This window comes from Aedes aegypti, chromosome 3 (assembly GCF_002204515.2).
Source record: "Aedes aegypti strain LVP_AGWG chromosome 3, AaegL5.0 Primary Assembly, whole genome shotgun sequence".
NCBI lineage: Eukaryota > Metazoa > Arthropoda > Insecta > Diptera > Culicidae > Aedes > Aedes aegypti.
The window spans coordinates 120,045,070-120,067,168 of record NC_035109.1 but is presented as its reverse complement, the minus strand read 5'-3'; the positions used below and the strand labels follow the sequence as shown (position 1 = coordinate 120,067,168).

Here is a 22,099-nt window from a genome sequence, read left to right as displayed (position 1 = left end):
TAAAAGATGTATGTATGAATTTTAATTTCCGGTGTACATCCTGTTTTGCACATCTATAAAGTTTGTTTTGACAAAGTAAAGATTAAATCTTTTTTCATTTACCTTAGTTTTTAGTCATATGTGTTGTTTTAAAGGCATTGCATCTGGCACGCACGTTTTCCACAGATATGTATTTTTGACTAAACTTCGCTGAAAAAATTGCCTGATTGAAACAGCATGTTACCACAATCTTTTAGATTTACTAGGAAATAGAATGAGACTGATTTTGGAAAATTTAAGCGAAAAAAATATGTATTTTTTGGTTGAAATATATGCTTTTGAATAACGTGCGGGTTAACTGTAATGCTTCTGAAACAATGCTTGTGGCTGAAAATTGAGGTAAAAAAAATAATTTGTTATCTATGTATAGCAAAGACATATGTTATAGATGTCCTAATTTGGATATGCACTGGTAATTAAAATTCATTTAATCTTTTTTTTTCTATGATTACTTGTTTTACTGACAGGATATAGTAATCACCCTGTAATGGAAAATAAAGAAAAATAATTAAAGGAATTTCTGGCGAATATGATCGAATTCCTTGGAGAATTTTTTCAAGATTACTCAACACATGCTTGGCTGAAACCTTTTGAGTTTCATAAAAGATTTTTGCCAGATGTTTTTGCAAAATTCATTGCGGATTGTTGTTAAAATCTTCGAATGATTTCTTGTAACATGTAAGGCAGAAGTCTGCTTTTATATTGGACTCCAAGAATTATTTCCTCTATTCCCTTCTGGCTATGTGCGCTGAACGATGTTATGAGGGACTTGAGAAATCATAGAGAGCATTGGAATTTCGTTTCAAGTGTTCTTCTTCTTTTTGACATTACGTCCTCACTGGGACAGAGCCTGCTTCTCAGCTTAGTGTTCAATGAGTACTTCCACAAACTGAGAGCTTTCTTTGCCAAACTTGCCATTTTCGCTTTCGTATATCGTATGGCAAGTAGTTACGATTATACTCTATACCCAGGGGGTCAAGGAAATTTCCATTACGAAAAGATCCTGGGCTGACCGGGAATCGAACCCAGACATCTTCAACATGGCTGTGCTTTGTAGCTACGAGCTCTAACCACTCGGCTAAGAAAGGTTTCAAGTGTTGTGTGTTGTGAATTTTGTACAGTCAACTCTCCCTTACTCTTTATTCCGTATCTCGATATCGAGTTTGAGAACCATTGTAAAAGATGATTTTAATGGTTAACTCGATGATTCCTTGGATCGCAGTTGCACTGTTTATTTTTGTTCTCGATACCTCTCCATTTCGATGGTCCCTCAAATATCGAGTTAAGAAGAATTGATTGTTAAGACACTATGTTAATAATTTTCCATTATTCTAAGGATGAAAGTAATTGAATACAATTTATGATTGTCTAAAAATAGATGATACCCTTTTCTTACTTTATTGTACAGTTTTTAAAATTCGTTTGATAGTTTTTGTACCATGACGTGGAAAGTGCCCTGTACGAATATAGGGAGTCAATGCCGGTTATGAACCCTTTGCGTATTATGGAACCCCTACAGAAAAACATAAAATTAACACTCAAAGCAACCTTAGTTCTATAGAAATCCATCAGGGTAACTTAGTTTGCATTGTTAGGAAGCTGTTTCAGGCAAAATATTTGATTAGGAATGCATACATGCAGATATGTGAACAGTGTTGTAAATGAAACCACTCAATAGGGTCCATAATTAGCATTTCCAGGTGGGTCCATAATAGGCACGTAGGCAGCTCGCCGGATAACATGAGAATCAAATTGAGGGTCCTGGTTGCGCTATATATTGAAATAAAAAAGGTTTAAGAGCAAATTTCGAAAGCTATGAAATTTGGCGCTTAGAACACTTTTGCATATAACGCGCCTTGACCAGACAAACAAATGTTCAGAAGACACAAAAACCTAATCTCTTATATTTTTCAAGTTAATAATTATATTCCACTTAATTTCGTTCCGTGGACCAATGTGCAATGGATTTGACGCGCCCTTCTTAAAACAAACTAGGGCAAATGTACCATTAATGGTGCATCTAAGAAAAAACCGCTCAAACATGGTGATAAAATCATGAAATATGCTATTTTAACGTATCAGTTGATAGATGTCAAATCATTCTATCATTCAAATGTATAAACATCTCCATTCATTTGAAATTTCCCTGCAAAAAGCCTTGCACCAATAATAGGAACACTGTTTCTTTAATGGAGCTATGTTTAAGAATGGTTCCTTTAGTGGCGCAAACCATTTATTTTATTTATGGTAGCCTCTACTATTGGTGCTGATGCACCACTATAGGTGCAAAGGGGCAAAAATTTCAAGCAAAATAAAATTCGGAGGCTGCTTGGGCACGTCAGGTGTTAATCATCAATATTAACCTATTTTTCCCGAGCAGCCTAGATAGCCGCATAGTGTCGGTAGCGGTTGTTTCAACACGCAGAAGAATTTCTGTATGTTAAGATTACAATCCTGTCAATTACTTTTACTTACGCACAAATAGTTGTTTCGAAATAAAATTAACTTACGCCAACACTAAATTAACGTCAAATCAAATACACATACTTCTTTGATTGAGCTATCCACTTCTACTTATAACAATTATAATTTTGATAATTATCACTATTCGGAAACATTCACCTCCCTTGACTTGAAGGTCATGCTCACAAATCTACTTACTTCTAACATGCAAGGAATAGTGTAGGTGCTAAGATGAACACCTCTCACGCAGGAGACCACATATCAAGTTTGTCGACTCGCCCTTTGTTTTCATTTTTGCAATGTGTTTTTTTAGATCGATAAAGCAGCACCGAATCTTTTCAGTTATGTTGATAAAGCAGAACAAAATGCTGAGTAAACATTGCAAAAAAATGTGAACTCAATAAAAATCACTTTGAGTCAACTAAAATATAGTTAAATTTTGACGTTTGACGTTTGTAAATTCAATCAAAAATATAGTTATCAAGAACTATATGGTATAGTTATATTTAACAATATACTGTCAATTCAACTATATTTTTAGTTATCTCCAAATCAATCTTAAAATATAGTTAAATTGACCGGAAAAATGATTACGAACACTATAGTTTGTTCTCCGTGAACTGGCTAAGAATTAACACTATGGACTGCCTGTTCCGGTGGTAAAAGTCAACCTCACAGGTGACCCCTAATTCATGGTGTGATGCGTACCATGCCTAGGAATGTATGGTTAGGGGGGTCTAAATAAAACCTAACCGCAAACGGAGCCTGTAGGGCACCAGGGCGCCCTACACAGTATTGTGCCCTTCCTGTGCTACCCGGAGCAATGGTGTTTCTCCGCGATAATCGGCTGCCCTTCTTCAGTCGTTATCCTGCACGGAGAACAAACTATAGTGTTCGTAATCATTTTTCCGGTCAATTTAACTATATTTTAAGATTGATTTGGAGATAACTAAAAATATAGTTGAATTGACAGTATATTGTTAAATATAACTATACCATATAGTTCTTGATAACTATATTTTTGATTGAATTTACAAACGTCAAACGTCAAAATTTAACTATATTTTAGTTGACTCAAAGTGATTTTTATTGAGTTCACATTTTTTTGCAATGTTTACTCAGCATTTTGTTCTGCTTTATCAACATAACTGAAAAGATTCGGTGCTGCTTTATCGATCTAAAAAAACACATTGCAAAAATGAAAACAAAGGGCGAGTCGACAAACTTGATATGTGGTCTCCTGCGTGAGAGGTGTTCATCTTAGCACCTACACTATTCCTTGCATGTTAGAAGTAAGTAGATTTGTGAGCATGACCTTCAAGTCAAGGGAGGTGAATGTTTCCGAATAGTGATAATTATCAAAATTATAATTGTTATAAGTAGAAGTGGATAGCTCAATCAAAGAAGTATGTGTATTTGATTTGACGTTAATTTAGTGTTGGCGTAAGTTAATTTTATTTCGAAACAACTATTTGTGCGTAAGTAAAAGTAATTGACAGGATTGTAATCTTAACATACAGAAATTCTTCTGCGTGTGAGGCTTAATAAGGGTGGGATTATGAATACAGAAGCCTCTCCACATCTCGATATCGAAGGGACCATCGATATAGGAAGAGATCGAGACAAAGAACAAATTTTTAATGAATACTAGATTGAAAAACACTCCGTTGCCAAGAAAACAATAAACCAAAAGATGCTATTTTGCGCTCCTAATTTGTTTTGAACCCCAAAACTTGGGTCTAGTAACCTTGGATACTGGTCATATCGACATACGGAGAGGAAATTGGGAGCAAAAAATCAACAGAAACACATCGAGATATGGAGATATCGAGATAAGGAGGATATCGATATATGGAGAGAGAAAATGTATGCAGACTGTAGGGACTTACGAAATCATCGACATAGGAAGAGATATCGAGATGTAGAACATCGATATGTGGAGAGTCGACTGTATGTTGACATTTAATTTAAATTATCACCTAAATGGATTCGCATTATGCGTTTTACACAGTGTATTCTGTGCTCTTTTGCCTTTAGCGACTTTAAATAAATACCGATCTGGTTTTTTCGTTGCTGGTCGTTTTCGTGCTGAGATTTCAAAAAGCCTAATCCTGCCTAGTTTGGGTAGTGGCTACGGTCAGGTTAGCTCAGATAAATCTTCAGCATAAAAGAACAGCAACGATCAATCATTGCAGACTCATGCAAAATGGTGCAGCTCAAGTGGCGCTAGTTTAAGAACCCTACTTTCGTAGAGGGAACTTCTATCTAGGTAACCTTGTGGACCCAGTTTTTGCTATTTTCAGCAAACTGGAAATGGCAAACTCGCGCTCCATGCCTCGCGCATACGTGCTCGTTAATAAAGCAATCGTTGCTACACTCATTTCTGAGTTAACTACCAGAGATGTATGTGCTGTCACAATCGATGTTTCTGTTGGTGACCTAAACAGGAAATACGTCTATTGTTCGGTATATTCACCACATCATGAATCATCCCCAACGGATGACTTCAAACGAGTTGTCATACACTGCGTAACAAAAGGCCTTCCGCTAACTGTGGGCAGTGCTCGTCACATCATCTGGGGCAGCTCAGATATCAATTTGAGAGGCTCCAGTCTGATGGAATACTTAACATAAGCAATCGCCCAACCTTAATGGTATCTAATAGAGAAGAAGTGTTAGACATAACGCTCTGCTCGAATAGAATTAGTCATGAGTTGAAGAATTGGCATGTATCAGATGAGGAATCATTATTTGATCATCGATACATCTTCTTTGAACATTCAAATGTAACTGCGCCGACTTTGCGTTTTAGGAATCTCCGGTCAACAAACTGGGATCTCTATATTGAATTGGTTGCGACCAAATTTCATGGATACTCTCCGTCAATTGAAAATCCAAGTGATTTGGATGATGCCGTTGATACTACAACATCCTTCATTATGGAAGCTTTTGAAGAAGCATGTCCTCTGTGGTCTGTGAAGACTACAAGAGTGACCCCATGGTGGAATTCCGATCTGACTAGACTCAGGAAACAATGTAGAAGGAGTTGGAACAGACGCCGTTCAGCTAAATCAGAGTCATTCAAGTCTGCTCGCGAGGCTTACAAGAAGGCTCTTCGATCCGACTGGAAAAACCTTTGTACAAATGTTACCAGTTTGGGTGAAGTCAGTCGGCTGAACAAAATCCTTGCAAAATCTAAGGATTTCCAAGTGAACGAAAATCTCTTACCTAATGGTGACTTTACTTCTTCTGATGAAGAAGTTTTAGAATGTTTATTCAATACATACTTCCCCGGATGTGTGGACATAGCATCTACGGATGAACCAAATGTCTTTTCATGTAGTTACGAGTCTCTGGCCTCGCCTCGCAGTATCGTAACTACTGAATCGATTCAATGGGCACTTAATAGTTTTGCGCCTTTCAAATCTCCAGGAGCAGATGGGATTTATCCTGTTCTACTCCAAATTAGGATTTGAGTTTATCAAACATATTTTGAAAAAGCTACTTGTAAGCAGTTTTGCTACCGGGTATATTCCCAGATCCTGGCGTGATATTACTGTAAAGTTTATCCCGAAAGGAGGACGTGCGTCGTATGAAGAAGCGAAGAGTTTTAGACCAATCAGTCTGACCTCTTTTCTTCTAAAATGTCTGGAGCGCATTATCGATCATCACATCCGTGATGATGATTTGGCAAACATGCCTCTTCATGTGAATCAACATGCTAACCAATCTGGAAAGTCCACTGTGACTCTTTTACACAAAGTTGTATACGATGTCGAGAAAACATTCGCCCAGAAGCAATCCTGCTTGGGTGTTTTCTTGGATATTGAGGGTGCCTTTGACAACGTGTCTTTCGATGCCATATTGGAAGCCGCACGAAACCATGGGCCACGTACAATGATTACCATCAAATGCTCAAAATCCGACAACTCTTCTCGACATTGTGTCAAGCAGCGATTCGAAAATTGAGTGTTTGCGGATGCCTCCATGGGGGAGTCTTGTCACCACTTTTGTGGAATCTCGTAGCAGATACGCTATTGAGATAACTCAATAATAGCTGTTTTCCTACTTATGGATTTGCCGACGACTATCTAGCTCGGATAGTTGGTATGTGCATAAGCACCCTATTCGTAGGCTGACCATAAGCCAACCAGATAAAAACGGGACAAATAAAAAACAAAAACGGGACAATTTTAAAAGACATAGATTATGCGATTGTGCTACTTTTCCCCGAATGGCCCGTTTCTCTGAAGCCATTTCCCCGAATGGCCCGTTCCCTTGTAAAGCAATGCAGCTCAAAAAAGTGCAATAATAGTCTTTACCCGAGCAGGCGAAAAAGCTAAGTAATAGCAAATTTTGATATGGACATACAAAAGTGATATTAACTTGAAAGATATAAAAGATAAAAGATCCGAAAATAATATCTAAAATTTACTCCTGGAATACTATTAGCATATCATATTTAGCTTTTATGAGATCTCACCAATATCAGCGAGCTTTTCCTTAGATCTTCCAACATCAAATTTAGCTATGGCTCAGAAGTTCCAGGAATAAAATTTTGATATTATCTTCAGATCTTTTATCTCTTATGTCTATCAAATCAATATCTCGATTTAATGGTCAGAGCTTTGCTTCTGCTCGGGTAGTGAGATAGTGTTGAGTTAGAAAGATCGATAAGCTACCAAAGAAGGAGATATTTGATCATTCTCGACTAAATACATATTGCCAAAAATACATATTGTTCACCACCTTGAAATGCGAAAGGTTCTGACAATTATGAGTGTTATGACTTTTCGGAGAACTGAGCTGTTCGGGGAAACGGGGTTTTCGGGGAACTAGCATTCTGAGAACTGGCGGGAGAACGACATTCGGGAAACCACCATTCGAGGGAAAGTAGCAGAACCAGATTATGCAATCCCAAACTACATGTCTGTATGATTTAATAAAAATCACTTAAGAACCTTGAAATGCAATCTTTAATTTCCGAGAAGCAGCGTTTTTTAAGTATTTCCCAAAAAAAATCGTTACACTTTTCAATTTTTCCAATTCAAACGTAAATTTTTCTAATATTTCATTACTTTTCTGAAATATCCACTTTTTAAACAGATAATTCAATCAATTGCGTATCAGAAGTAAACACATAGTTGTTCTTTATAATTTTAGGTATTATAGAATAATTATCTTACGAAGATTCGTATTTTGGAAATCCTCAAAAATTTGGCATAAATATGAGTAAAGAAACGCAAAAAGTTAAGCGGAAGCATGTACGGATCAAGTTTAACTCTGTTTGAGAAACTAATAATTGCTTGGAAAGTAGATGAGTAAGACAATATACTCTGAAATATTTCTGTTTGTTATGTCTTTAATGTTATTGTTTTACTGGTGATGAAAATTATGTGCCAATTCTCCATTTCCTAAAATACGGGACAATTCGAGCATTTTCCATAAAACGACGGGACAGCCCGTCGAGGGGATGAAAACGGTACTGTCCCGTTAAATACGGTACGTATGGTCAGCCTACCTATTCGACCTGATGCAAAGTGCTCTTCAGGTAGTCTAGAGTTGGTGTCGCCAATATGGCCATTCGGTTGACCCAAATAAAACATGTATTGTTTTTTTAGGAAAGACGAAACTGCGATGGAATTCGACCTTTACGTCTTTTTGGCACTGAGATTAATGTAACTGATCAGGTAAAGTGTGTCGGAGTCGTTTTAGATTCCAAACTTTCTTGGACATCTCACATTGATTTCAGAGTCATAAAAGCTTGCATGGCCTTCGGTCAATGCCGAAGAACCTTTGGTAAAACTTGGGGCCTCAAACCCAAGTATATCAAATGGATTTACACAACAGTAGTTCGACCAATATTGGCATATGGATGTCTTGTGTGGTGGCAAAAGGGCGAAGTGAGAACAATTCAATCAAAATAAGGCCATCACAAAGGATGTCTGGTGCGTTCTCTACAACTCCCACAGCAGCGCTCGAGGCCCTTTTCAACGTTGCACACATACATACACTACACTACACACTACACATACATCTTTGACATACATCTTAAACAAGAAGCACTTTCTTGTTCTTACCGTTTATAGGTACTGGATCTACTGGAGAAAAATCCAGTGAATCATAGATCTACACTCTTCGTTGTTTCCACATTTGGTGAATTGGAACAAAATGGTCCTTGTTCCAAGTGATCTCACAATTGCTTGTCACTTCCCTTATAGGACATTTACCACACAATTCCCTTCACGGGAAGAGTGGACGTCTGGCTATTTGGAAAGAAGTATATCAAACAATATAGTATGTTACACTGATGGCTCCCTTCTTGAAGGTGCAGGAGTATATTCTCGTAAGCTAAGGCCGAATCAGTTTTACTCACTTGGTAGAAACTGTACCGTTTTTCAGGTGGAAATATTTGCTCTTATGTGTGGAGTGCAATCAGCACTTCAACAGCGCGTAATGGGTAAAGTCATATACATCTGTTCAGATAGTCAGGCTTCTATAAAAGCTCTTGCTTCGGCCAACTCAAGGTCGAAGCTTGTTATCGCATGTCGAACTCAAATTGAGGAACTGAATTCAGTCAACTCTGTAAACCTTGTATGGGTACTTGACCATTCTTCCATCGCTGGAAATGAATTGGCTGATGAGCTAGCTCGCGATGGAGCATCGCATGACTGCATTGGCCCTGAGCCAGCTATTCCAATATCAAAGTGCTGGGTGAAGCTTCTTGGGCGGCTACTCAGCACAAGCAATATTGGAATAGTTTGGAGTCGTGCCGTCAAACAAAATTGTACATTACTGAATCATCTTCAAGGTTGGCGAAATATTTCACAAATCTGTCAAAGCAGAATTGCAGGCACTGCCGACTCAACTATCACATGGAAAATATTCAGCGTGCTGACTCATTTGTGTGTGATAGTTGTGATTTCGATTATGGAACTTCGTACCACCTGATATGTTACTATCCAATTTTTGCGCGAATGCGATTAAAATTACTTGATAAACACTTATTAAGTGAAACTGAATTCAGAAGCCTGAATCTTCAGGACATTCTGTTATTCTTAACCCGCTGTGTTAATGAGCTATAGGCTCTCTTTACGCTCATGCGTTTAGCAGTGCCCTTTTTAGGGCGCTGTTCGAACCCATTGTGGTATGGAGCCACATACTCTCATATCGCTTATGCGATCTTCCCGATTCTACCCCATTACCCCGAATGCCATTACCCCGAATCCCATTAACCCGAATGCCATTACCCCGCAATCCAAAACCCCGAACGACCCATAACCCCGAATGACATTACCCTGAATTCCAATATCATTGAGAAATGTCATCAATGTCATCATGTCAACATACTTGTAAATTCGGGGAAATAGCATTCGGGGTGATGGAATTCGGGATAATGGTACATTCGGGGTAATGGAATTCTGGGAAATGGCATTCGGGGAAATGGGATTCGGGGTAATGGGGTAGAATCGATGAAATAGGCTCAAATGTGGCGATGGCACAAATCTCCCAACTGGTGGGGAACGTGCCTTTGGAGCCGGCTTTTTGATACGTGATACGATGATCTTCGGCGGCTTGCAGGAAAACGAATATGAACGGATGAACCACGAGTTTGTATACAGAAGGTAGCCAAAGCTGGAAGGCAAGAATCCCGGACAACAGCCCTCTAAAGATGATGTTCGCCTCTAATGCGGACGGAAAAAGAAGGCGTAGGGCGCGTGGATTGACCAGGTGCATCAGGACCTGGAGAGCGTAGCTCGGAGTCGAGGTTGGAGAAGGGCGGCCATGAACCGAGTGAATTGGCGATATATTTTTGGCGAGGTTTTATCAAGTTGATTGATGTAGAACCACATAAATGAATAAAAATTCAATAATGTACATTGTAGACAACTTTAATTTTTTTTCCTGATATGGCTCGAACTTTTGCTTCGCTTATTCGTAATTTTGTCCCAGATTAGATCAAAAATGATTTTAAGGTAGAGATGAATCGAAGCTAAACCTCAAATTTGTAAGAGCACAAATCTGGAGAACCAAACAGCTCTCGCGTTCAGTATCATAAGGGCGTAACTGCAGTGATCGATTTCTCTTCATCGATTTTCTCTTTTGCTAATTTTGGCCGGGCGACTGTTTTCTATCGTGCTTTTTGACTCAGAAAGAAAGTATTCATCATCCTCAATCGTACTGAATCGTAAAATGTTTCGAAAATCGATTGAATTTCGTGAAATATGCAAAGAGAAAATCGACGAATAGAGAAATCGGTCACTGAAGATACGCCTGTATGATGCTCAACGCGAGATTTGTCTAAGGTGCAAACTTAATCGATTGATCACCTGCTGGTGCTAACCAATCGATTAAGTTTTCAGCTCAATCGGATATTCGGTTCTCCAGATTTGTGCTCTTGAAAATTTGAAGTTTGGCTTCGATTAATCTTCACCTTAATATATTTGAGCATGATCATATCATAGATAACACACATACATTACATGTTGTTATTGAGCAGAACAATAGAAGCTGCACAAAAATTCCATGAATTGGGATTAGCCATTGTTACTAGATACCGAATATAGCTCTGCATATCCACAATTGTCATGAAAGTATATTCAGTTAGTAATATAAGGATCTAGGAATCACCAATGGTTGGTGATGCGATCATGATATATTCACGCCTTACCGGATTCGCGATATAGGCATTGCATGCCAAGCGAGTGTGCTTTCGGTTCAATCGCTCGTTCTCACAGAAATGAGTGACACAATCAACGGATCAAATGCTACGTTTGAAAATGGTTTAAATACAATTCAAACGTGTGCTAGAATAAAGGCGTAAGTCGCATGATCCATTTCTCTTCATCGATTCTCTCTTCTGTGAAAAAATATGACAAGATGCGGGTTTGTTAGCATTTTTTCTCTCCAGGACGCTAGGCAGCGTTGCAATCTTGCATCCTGAGGCTCATAGCAACGCCCTCACATAAAAAATCGTATAGGCTTTTTTTTAAGTTCCATGTGACAAAAGTTATATAAAAAAAAATACAGTTTAACAAACTTCTCCCAATTATGATCGATTTTTATAATTTTTGGAGTGAATGACCTTACTTGAGTAGCATTTGAACTACCCTCACATCTTTAAAAATGTTTTGAATTTACTCTATACGAAACATGAACTCATGGAAAGTTCTTCAAATTTCCACATTTTGGAGCTCTAACAGTGATATTGTAGTATCGTATAATCCCAATAGGAATGTATTGCTGTTTGCGTTTGACGTGCAAATCCAGTCTAATTGAACTTGCGGTAACACAAAGTAACCAAAGGATACTTAGCAACCATGATGCATATCAGCGCCAACCTAGCAAAGAAAATCAAATTTTGACTTCGGCTTCCTTGTTGAAAATCTTACCGCATTTGGGGTTCCCGCATTTGATATTTGCATCTCAAACGCACACAGCAATACCATTATGGGCATATGTTGAGCTTTGTCTTAATTATAGACATACTTTACCAATTAACCCTCTAATACCCAACCCCGCCTTTAGACGGGGTACACTTTGGAATTTTGTGTATTTTTTCGTAGCTCGGAAATCAAAATGATTTTATTTTTGGCTTATACCTTGACTCATAACACGCATATAAGAAAAGTTTTTTATGACTTTTGAAACTTTTTGGTATTTTTAGAAATTGTTTGAAAAATTGCATTCTTATATAACCTACAAATGCCTGGGCTTCATTTAACGTTTAATATAAAAAATCGTACCTTTTATATTTTTCTACGATTAACCTATCACAAAAGAAGAGCCTGGTGGTATTAAAATCATTTCAAACCTGTTTTTCCGTTAGTTACACGGAAAATAAAATACGCTTCGAAAAAAAATTAAAAATTTAATATTTTTAAAAATACCGTAACAATTTAAATTTTTATTATTGCCAAAAATCAACAACTAGAAAAGGCTTCAAGAAAAAATGAAAAAAGCTAGGGATGTTCAAAAATAAAAATTAAAAAAATCAAAAACCAAAATTTAAAAATTTGCGAATAAAAATAAATAAATGCCCAAAACGTGTTTAGAACGATTTTAGATAACGAAAAATAATACTTAAATCGAAAATAAAAATTTGGGTATTAGAGGGTTAAGGCAAAAAAGCTGTCAATCCCAACTTAAACAATAAATAGCTTTCCACGAAACCGAAAGAATTTGTTCTAAGTATAAGAAAAACAGTGTCAAATTATTCATGTCCTTACCTATTTTTGGATGGGCTCATTGTCCTGGCCTGAAGCGTAAAATGCCGTTCCGGATAGTGATGCACCGTGGTTGGCGAGGGCGATGGCATTCCCATGACATAGTGATCGTTGCTAGGGGCCGGCGAGGGCGGTTGCAAACAGCTGCTGTCGTCAATGACATATCGCTCGTTATGGTGGATAATCCGGTTACCGAGCGTACCGTACTGGAGGTCAGGCATGTAACGTTGCCCGGAATGGTTGCTAATAATACTACCGCTGCCCACAGAAATGTTATCTCCCAAGTTCAACCCATCATGGAAATTTACGGTCTGCTGCACCAGCTGTTGCTGATAGTGACTTGGTCCATAGGAGGATCGGCGACTACCCCGGGTAAGTGTGGTATTAGAACTTGGAGGCCCGGTCGATGGTAGAATCTGTCCCGAGGCCTGGTGATGTGAAAGTGCGCTGGATGATAACGCAGCTGATAACTTGGCCTGGTGATGTTGCGGTTGATGATGATGTTGCTGTTGAGTTTGTTGCTGCTGTTGTTGTGTTTGTTGCTGACTGTGTCCATGTCGATGGTGTGACTGCTGTTGCGGATGGTGGTGAGGATTGCTATATTCCGAGCAGTCCCCCATAGAAGACATATCCTTATTGTCTAGAGAAACGAAACTCGCTGCCTCACATTAAACGCCCACATATTCTTCTGTGTTTCACACGGATATCCTCTGCTGGCACTTACACTTTCTATTTGAGTTCCACGACGAAGAACTACGCTGCCCAAAACAGCAACAACAATAACAATGTCGACGAAGATTAGAAATATCGATTGGTGGCGAAAAAAATATTTTGATAATTATTAGATCCCCTGCCTCTCACTAGCAAGTAATTTTCACTGTTCTCACTTGCCATTTATTTCACCTTTACCCCCACTGCTCGTTCTCGTTAGCGAATAATGCATCTACAGAATTTTCTTTGACATTGCTTCTACTGTTGTTAACTTAACATTACGTTGTCCTCCTCACGCAATAATCCTTTTTGCCATCATTCACGACAACCGACTCGAAATTTTCCACCATTACGAACTCGTCAACGTTGCTCTACTTCTTTCTTTGTGACACTCGAAAGTTCCCATGTCTGCACTACCAGATTTTTCACAATTTTATGCTGAGCACAGGGAAAATCCGAAAAATCATTTCTGCCTGCTCGTTTTCCTTCCCGCGACGATGGTTTTTCCTCCTATCCCGAGCAAACTGTATGCTGACTGGTAGGTCGGGCAGGACTCTGCCCCACTGCGAGCGAGATTTTCCGAGGAAGAAAGAACCCCTCTTCGAGGTTCGGAGCTTAGGCAAGAGCGAGACGACGGGATGGGAAAGAAGGGTGATGGCGGAAGGTGAAAAACGGAAAAACTTGCAAAAGGGATTCCTTCGCAGTATCGCTTCCGAGGGGCGATTGACTGCCGTAGTTTTCGACACTTTTTCACACCATACTGGATCGATTAGGAGTCACTTTCGATGCTCAAGCAGTGCACAGTTAACTTATGCTGAAGCGTATCTAGTAGAGATGAAGATTTTTCCGGTGTAAAATACCTTATTTTCGGATCAAAATTTCCCTGTTTCTGACGGTCGTTTTTTCGAATGGTGGAAAATAAAACTTTCAACGTCACATAGCTGAATTTCCTCTGAGTGAGAGAGTGTGCGTGATTCTACAGAAGGGGAGAGTTTTCCAAGTGAATATGTTTTCACTGGTTGAGTATAGGTGCTTTGTTGTTGGGGGGTGTGCGATTGTTCAAGGATGTAGTCAACAGCGGTGGCATGTAAATTCTACTGTTGTATTATAAGACTAAAACTATTCAAACAAATTTTTAGTGGAAATTTATGAGTTTTTCACATCATTTGAATTTTAATTTGCATGTAGTGTTTGATCCTTTGGTCGCGTTGCTTGCTCTTGCGAGGGCGAACGATGAACACTTGTTCGGCATACAATTAATTTATCGAATAATATCGCGAATCCGGTCAGGCGTGAATATATCAAGGATCACATCATCAACTAAAGATGACTCCCAGATCCTTATTTTATCCCACTAACCCAATATCCTTTCCATGACAACTATGGAGATGCAGAAGATTCTTCGGTCTCTAAAACCAATGTTTGTCTAACTAACATTCCTTCCCTTCCCCGATGACCGTAAGGACGTGACCGGCGCCGTTATTGACTTCTAAAATTTGAGCTCTCGATTTGTGCACATTGAAGAATGGTAAGCTAATCCCAAGCCCCATTCACTAAATCCCTGTGCAACTTCGATTGCTCTGGTCAATCATGGAGTAGCAACTACGGTCATTTATGCTCATGCTCATGCTCATTTGAATTTTAATTTGCATGCGTTATCTCAAAAACATAGAAGATCAACGATCAAACAATCAACAAATGGAAAATAAACTCCGTAGTGGCTACCGTTCTACGATTGATTTGGTTTTAACCGACTAGCCACCTTCGTAGCCAACTGGTACTTCAAGTTAATTTTAATTCTGATAATGTCCCTGTTACATTTCAAATATCCCATGAAGCGATTCTCAACAGTATCAGCTCCACTTTCAATTATTTAAGAGTCGACTGGAATACATATAAAACTTTATATTTGTCTGTGATACATCGATAGTAATCTTGATGTTGACATTTCTTTGCAAACAAAACTAGATATTGACAATGCTCTTGAAACTTTAACAAATTTTATTGTTGGAACAAGGGGCATTGAAATACAAAACTATGAAGTACATTTCAAATGCGTGATTATAGTTAATGATCTTAAAATTTTGATCCGTCTCGAAACGCTAGGAGAAGGCCATTTCAATGCACTCGCGATTATGCTATGAAAATCATGTGGTAGGATCTGTAAAAAGAAATAAACTGAAATAAAAACGAAAATTATCTTAAATTTTGAAAAGAAAAAAAAAACCAGGAGCCAATTCCGGCATTGAATGAGGTAAACAAATTTTTACTAACTAATTGCGAAAAAACTCAGAAACATGCTTTGCAGTGTGGAAGCACTCGCAATTTTAATTTAGGACTTACTAGTCCAATCGAAAATTAATTTACTTAGGATTTCGAAAGCATTCTCAATCAAGAACTTTCGAAAATTCCTAGGTGAGTGATTTGGAAGAAATGGGAAGTATTACTAAAAAAACCCTGGCCATTATGGAATTTTTTACATCCGCATCAAGAAAATTCCAGAAAGTAGCTCATTCTTAGTTGATATATATAACAGTTGTTTTCAGTTCGTTTTTTTTTTGCTAACAATTGAAACTTGCCAAGGTTGTAGAAATTTTGAAGTTGAACAAAAATAATGCAGAAGCTCCTAGCTATCGTCCAATCAGTTTACTTTCCTCCATCAGTAAACTTTTTGAAAAGGTAATTTTGAACAGAATGGTGGAACATCAACGAAAATTCAATTTTTGCCAATGAACAGTTCGGATTCCGACATGACTCATCAACTTCAACTTTTACGTATGACAAATTTGATTCGTTCCAACAACAAAGTATTCGACAGCGTTTGGCATGAAGGCTTGATTGTAAAGTTAAACAACTTTAATTTTTCAACATACAATGTTAGAATAATCCAAAGTTTTCTGTCAAATCGTATACTTCAGGTTATTTATCAGAATTCCATGTCTGAAAGACTTCCTGTAAGAGCTGGCATTCCTCAAGGCAGCATTTCGGGACCATTATTTTACAATATTTTTACATCTGACTTACTTGAGCTACCTTAGGGATGTCAAAAATCTTGTTGTTTGCGAATGGCACAGACTTCTCCGCTAAAGGGAGAAGTGTGCGTGTCATCTGTAGTAGATTGCAAAAAAAAAGTTTGGATAATTTTTTTCATACTTGCCTAAATGGAAAATTTCTCCTAATGCTTCCAAAACTCAACTAATAATTTTCCCACATAAGCTCTTTATTTGAAGCCTTCAAGTAAACATGTTGTTACGATGAGAGGGGTTCCAATACATTGGTCAGATGAAGTTAGGTATCCAGTGATCATGCTAGATGAAAATTTATCTTTCAAAATCACATTGAATGCATTCAAGCCAAATGTAACAAATATGTAAATGTCTTTATCCCCTAATTGATAGGAAATCAAAACTTTGTCTTAAGAACAAGCTCTTCAAACAAATTTTCAGGCCAGCCATCTTGCATGCTGTATCAATATGGACTAGCTGTTGTAATACCAGGAAGAAAGCTCTGCAGAGGATTCAAAATAAAATTTTGAAAATGATTCTGAAGCTTTCTCCCTGGTATAGTACCAATGAGTTACACACACACTAAGCTCATACGGTGAATTTCACCGTAATCAAGTTAGAATTGACAATTGTAAAAAAAAACAACAAGTATCTAACACTTTATCACTTCTCGATAGTGACGAAGTAACGCGACAGGCACGCAACAGTTTATGTTTCGAAAAGAAGAAAATGTTATTTAAATATAAACTTTTAATAAAAAATATAACGTTTTTCTTCATTATCTACTAGAGTGTCCATTTCCCGGCCATTTTACTTGTCCCGGAATTCAGGATAAAAATTGAAGCATATAAGTAAGTAAGTAGCTTATGTTGCTTACGGCTTTGCTGGGATATGTTTTCCCATTGTTTTATAATAAAAATTAAAGTATGGTAGACATTTAGGCTTCAGACATTCAACAATTCATCAAAATTTTGTAAAATAAAAGAAACGTTTTGAAATCATTGAAGGTCATGCTAAAAGTTTATTCATTAAAATTATTGACTGAAGTTTTAGGTATTCTTTCGATTGGCTTCCTCAGCCTAGACATAGAAACGGCTAATGTTCAAGAGAAATGCTATAAATAAACTATGCTACTAGACTAACTAAAATACTTTTTACTTATTTGTTAATTTGATCTTTTAATGAAAATAATTACCTATTCTTCTGTGCCCTTCGGTCACCATAGAAGATGTTATATCTCCATCCATGTCGATAGCCTAGTATTATGGGATAAATTTGTCATTGTTTTTATTTAGAATTTAGTGATTTTCAACGATTTTTACGTTTATTTCGGAAATCCCGGGATTCCCGCGTCATAAGAACTTATATCCCGAAAAACGGGAAATTTCGAAATTTTCCAAATCCCGGGATTTTTTGACCCGGGATGTCCAGTGATGGATATTCTATTATGTACATTAAATCTTCATCATGACGGTCTTAAAATACTGTGGGGTCGAAATCAACCACATGGTTCGCTTTTTGCTGCCTTTTAGAAATGTTGACTGACAAAACCATGCCAATACGAATTATAAAGATGCTCCAGCAGTTTTTTACTTACTCAAAAATGTTTATTATTCGTACTTCATTTGTCCTGTTTTAACCTATGTATTACTTTATGGTCAGCCTACCGAACGGCTACTACTGGAGCACTACCACAACTACTGAAACACGTGTACCAATAGTGGCTCAAGTGATTTCATGCTCGAAAACTAATTTTATCACTTCTTTTTATATTTTTCCTTCATAGTAGAAGTTGAAATCCTTCTACTGACTACTTGCTTAGGTAATCTACTAATGGCACCGGCACCCTATCGATATTTTATTTGACACAATTAGTTTCGTTAAAAATTACAGTCAAACCATGGGTCGATGTTCGGAGAAACCGTCGACTCACGGAAATATCGAGTTTTGGAATAGAAACGACTTGGAAAGCTGTTTGAGGGGATTATCAAGGATTACCATAGTAATCATGGAATTTTGAATTTAGTATGATTCGAGTGGATATCGAGTCATGGAACATTGACTCATGGAGGTTTAACTGTGAGTACGCATTGATTGCTTTTCATACGAAATGGTCGAATTTGAAAGTATATATTTCGGGTTCTAGGGCTCCGATTGATTTGATTTGATTTTCACTGTAGTGCAGAGATAACATGATAAAGTTCACAATGTTCCAAACACAAACTTTTGAATAATTGCCAAAATGCCAGAACAATGTTTTAAATTATATATGAAAATACTTTTAAAACACTTAATTTTCATTTATTTAGTTAACATCTACACAGATAACACTGAATCAACAATATCACGCCACAATACTCGGTTCGTGGCCGCATCTCTCTATCCTCGGTTCTGCCCCACGCTCGCCAAATCAATACGCTCTTGAGATTCTATACCATTACCCGGAATACTATTACCCGGAATGCAATTTACCGGAAGACCACTTACCGGAATGTACCACTACCCGGAAAAACCATTTACCGGAATGCACCATTTACCGGAATGCACCATTACCCGGAAAGCCAAATCTTCCATTTTCGACGAGCTTTATCAGTATATTTGTATACAATTTCATTCTCTTTCATTAATGCTCAGCACAAATTAAACACTTTTTTCAAAAGATATCTCCAAACAGCTATGGACCAAATATGTTGTTCGTCTCGCTGGCATTGCGGCTTAACTGGGACAAAGCCTGCTTCTAAGCTGTTCTAGGAGCATTTCTACAGTTAATTGCTGAGAGCCTATGTCAACCGACCATTTTTGCATCCCTTCATAGTTTGACAAGTATGTAAGTACTCTAGCTCTGAAAGGTCGACAAATTTGCCAACCAGAAATAATTTTGAACCTGCGGTATTCAATTCTACCAACCTCAGATTGATCTTTCTGGATAGCTTCACTTTGCCGTGCTTAAGCTATGAACGAATATTATGATACCAAAATTTGATTGACCATGTATTTTATTTGCGATTTAATTAGAAAAGAATCGGCTAATATAGATCGGAAATCTATGTCTTCAAATTAAGGCTATAAAACTAAACATTACAGGCAAGGATAGATAGAATGAAAAAAAAAATTGTTATACATATTTGATGCCAAATATTAACGAGGTCAATACAAGTCGAAAGAATCGCCTAACAAATAAGGTAGGGTGCATTTGAATAAATGGAACATCTCAACATTAGAAAATACTTGATGTTATGATGGTGTTCTTATTCCATTAAGTTAAAACAGTTGAGAATCCAATTTTAATACTGTATCAAAATTTGAAAAACGCTTATCTTGCGAGGGAAGCGACATACAACAGTGCAATTCTCATTATAGCTTTATGGTTTGAGAAAAGCTAAAACAAAATATCAAATTGAAACTAAGGGGTCTATTTTATAAATAGAGCAATTTCATGTGACTCTACTGCAATCACTGTTCATCAAAGTAATCATGCCTATTTCAGATGTCACCCGTCGTCTTCCATAGTAATTCAGTCACATAGAGTGACTACCGTTGAAGAACTCGAGAGAGTTGTGTCGAGTGAATGTTTTGGTCGACAGTGAATCCAGCCGAGTCATTGTGATCGACTCGACATATAAAATAGGCCCCTTAATGTGTTAAGTGATCGAGAGTAGGGCACTATTCGCCATTGTGACGTCCATCTTTAGATTCCGAAATATTGCAGCTCAATAGATCTTCTTTTCCTTTGAATTTACTTGATTGTGCTATTTTTCTCCGAATATCATAACTCTGAATGGCTGTATCTCGAATTCAATGTCAGGGTGATAAACTAGAAAGAACAATAAGCAATCATAAGAAGAAGATATTTGGTAATTGTCGAATAAACACATTTTGCCACAAAAGCCGAGGTTGGTGGAAGTCAAAAGAACAGCCAACCAAATAAAGAAGGGTGAATATCAGATGACCCGAAATGGATCATTCTAGAAAAAGGGATATACGAGGGTTTTGCATTCGGTTGATTGACGTTTGCGGAAATGACATTCGGTGAATTGACACTCGGCGAAAAGTAGCACATCCAATTAATTATTAATAAATGTTATAACATTTGGGCACTTGGAGAACCGACGGTCGAATGTTAAAAGTAAAGTTACATATTTGTAGTTCAGCCAGGACAAGCTGCAAAGATAAGTTGAAAGAACAGCTAATTTTTTAAAAAAAGGGTGAATTATCTATGAAATGCAAATATATGAAGATAGTGCATTGATATGATCAAGTATGGAGATATCTTAGACTCCTCTTCGATGCTTATGTATTTTGAATCAAGAACATCCCACGTCATTTTAAGTATTTTTTAAGTCAACATACAGACCTGGATGACCTAAAACGATTAAAAGGACGTTAATGAAAAAAATTGAGAAATGGAGAAATAATTTTCCGGTAAATGGTCCTTCCGGGTAATGGTTTTCCGGTAAATGGTTCATTCCGGTAAATGGTTTTCCGGGTAATGTCGGAGAACCGCACTTGATCCGCCCACCTAGCTCGCTGCGCTCTACGCCTTCTTGTACCAACCGGATCCGAAGCGAACACCATCTTAGCAGGGTTGCTGTCCGGTATTCTTGCAACATGCCCTGCCCATCGTATCCTTCCAGCTTTGGCCACCTTCTGGATACTGGGTTCGCCGTAGAGTTGGGCGAGCTCGTGGTTCATCCTTCGCCGCCACACAAAACACTTAGTTTCACTAAAAATATTATTCTGCAAATTTGATTGTCTTAACAAATTTAACAATTTTTATAAACGACATATTGCACTAAATGTTGTCTTTTATAAGCTATTCCTGGGTCAAATTTTTGCCAGTTTTGTAAAAAAATTAAAGATTCGCGATAATTTAAAAGCTCGTTCTGAAAAACTGTAAGTTTACAGCTTAACAAATTTCAAGTTATTTTCAAGCTGCTGTCAAAATTTCAGATCAATCGAAGCTCGAAGCCTGAATATTTTTGTGGAAAAGCGGCCAATGCGTACTTTATTCTGTCCAGCAGCTAAACTGAAGAGGAAAGTCCAGCTCTAGTAGAAACGTTGAGACAGGAAAATGAAGATGAAAAAGAATATTTTCATATGCTAGTTGCAAATTATTAAACAAAACAGTATCGGCAGTTAGAAATAAGTTAGCCTAAATGTAATTGTAACTTAACAACTATACAAACCATCATGTACATGGCTGGTGGGATTTTTACTGAGCATATGTTTCATCCCTGATGGCCAAATCAAAAGAAAACAATACCGAAAACAGTAAGGACACTCTCTCACTGCCTTCAAGTTTGAATTTCTAGTTCCCCCAACGTCCACCCTTCCACACACATCCATAATGGTGCACGTGTATGTGTGTGAACATGTTTTTTTTGGGTGGAGTGGGAGAGAGTGTTTGATGGCAAAACTGTATCGGATTTCCAATGTTTTCATTTTGCTTCCCTTGTTTGCGACGAGAATGGACGAATGGAATGGAATGGTTGGAACATCGCTGATATCAATAACAGGGACATTACGCCACTGAACCGAAATTGGAACTCTGTTTCGCTGTTGTGCGCATGCTTGTGCTTTCGGTTTGTGATTTGAAGGAAACTGGGCTGATTTTGACAGTTTTGACAACATCGACTGGGCGATGATTTTCTTGGA

The 22,099-nt window shown here is 37.7% G+C and overlaps 1 protein-coding gene across 2 annotated transcripts in view; it reads right to left on the bottom strand.

Annotated features, from left to right (window-relative positions):
- The window catches only part of LOC5566906 (inactive rhomboid protein 1), a 39,775-nt gene extending 25,401 nt beyond the window's left edge, over positions 1 to 14,374 (bottom strand). Inside the window, exons 1-2 of one of the 2 annotated variants that reach the window (XM_021849634.1) lie at positions 14,300 to 14,363; positions 12,732 to 13,481 (exon numbers count right to left, since the gene is read on the bottom strand). In XM_021849634.1, the coding sequence (XP_021705326.1) occupies positions 12,732 to 13,357 (626 nt within the window). In that variant the 5' untranslated portion in view covers positions 13,358 to 13,481; positions 14,300 to 14,363. Of the gene's footprint in view, positions 1 to 12,731 lie in introns of both variants that reach the window. The other variant, XM_021849633.1, reaches the window with a different exon arrangement.
- Between the last annotated feature and the right edge of the window lie 7,725 nt (positions 14,375 to 22,099).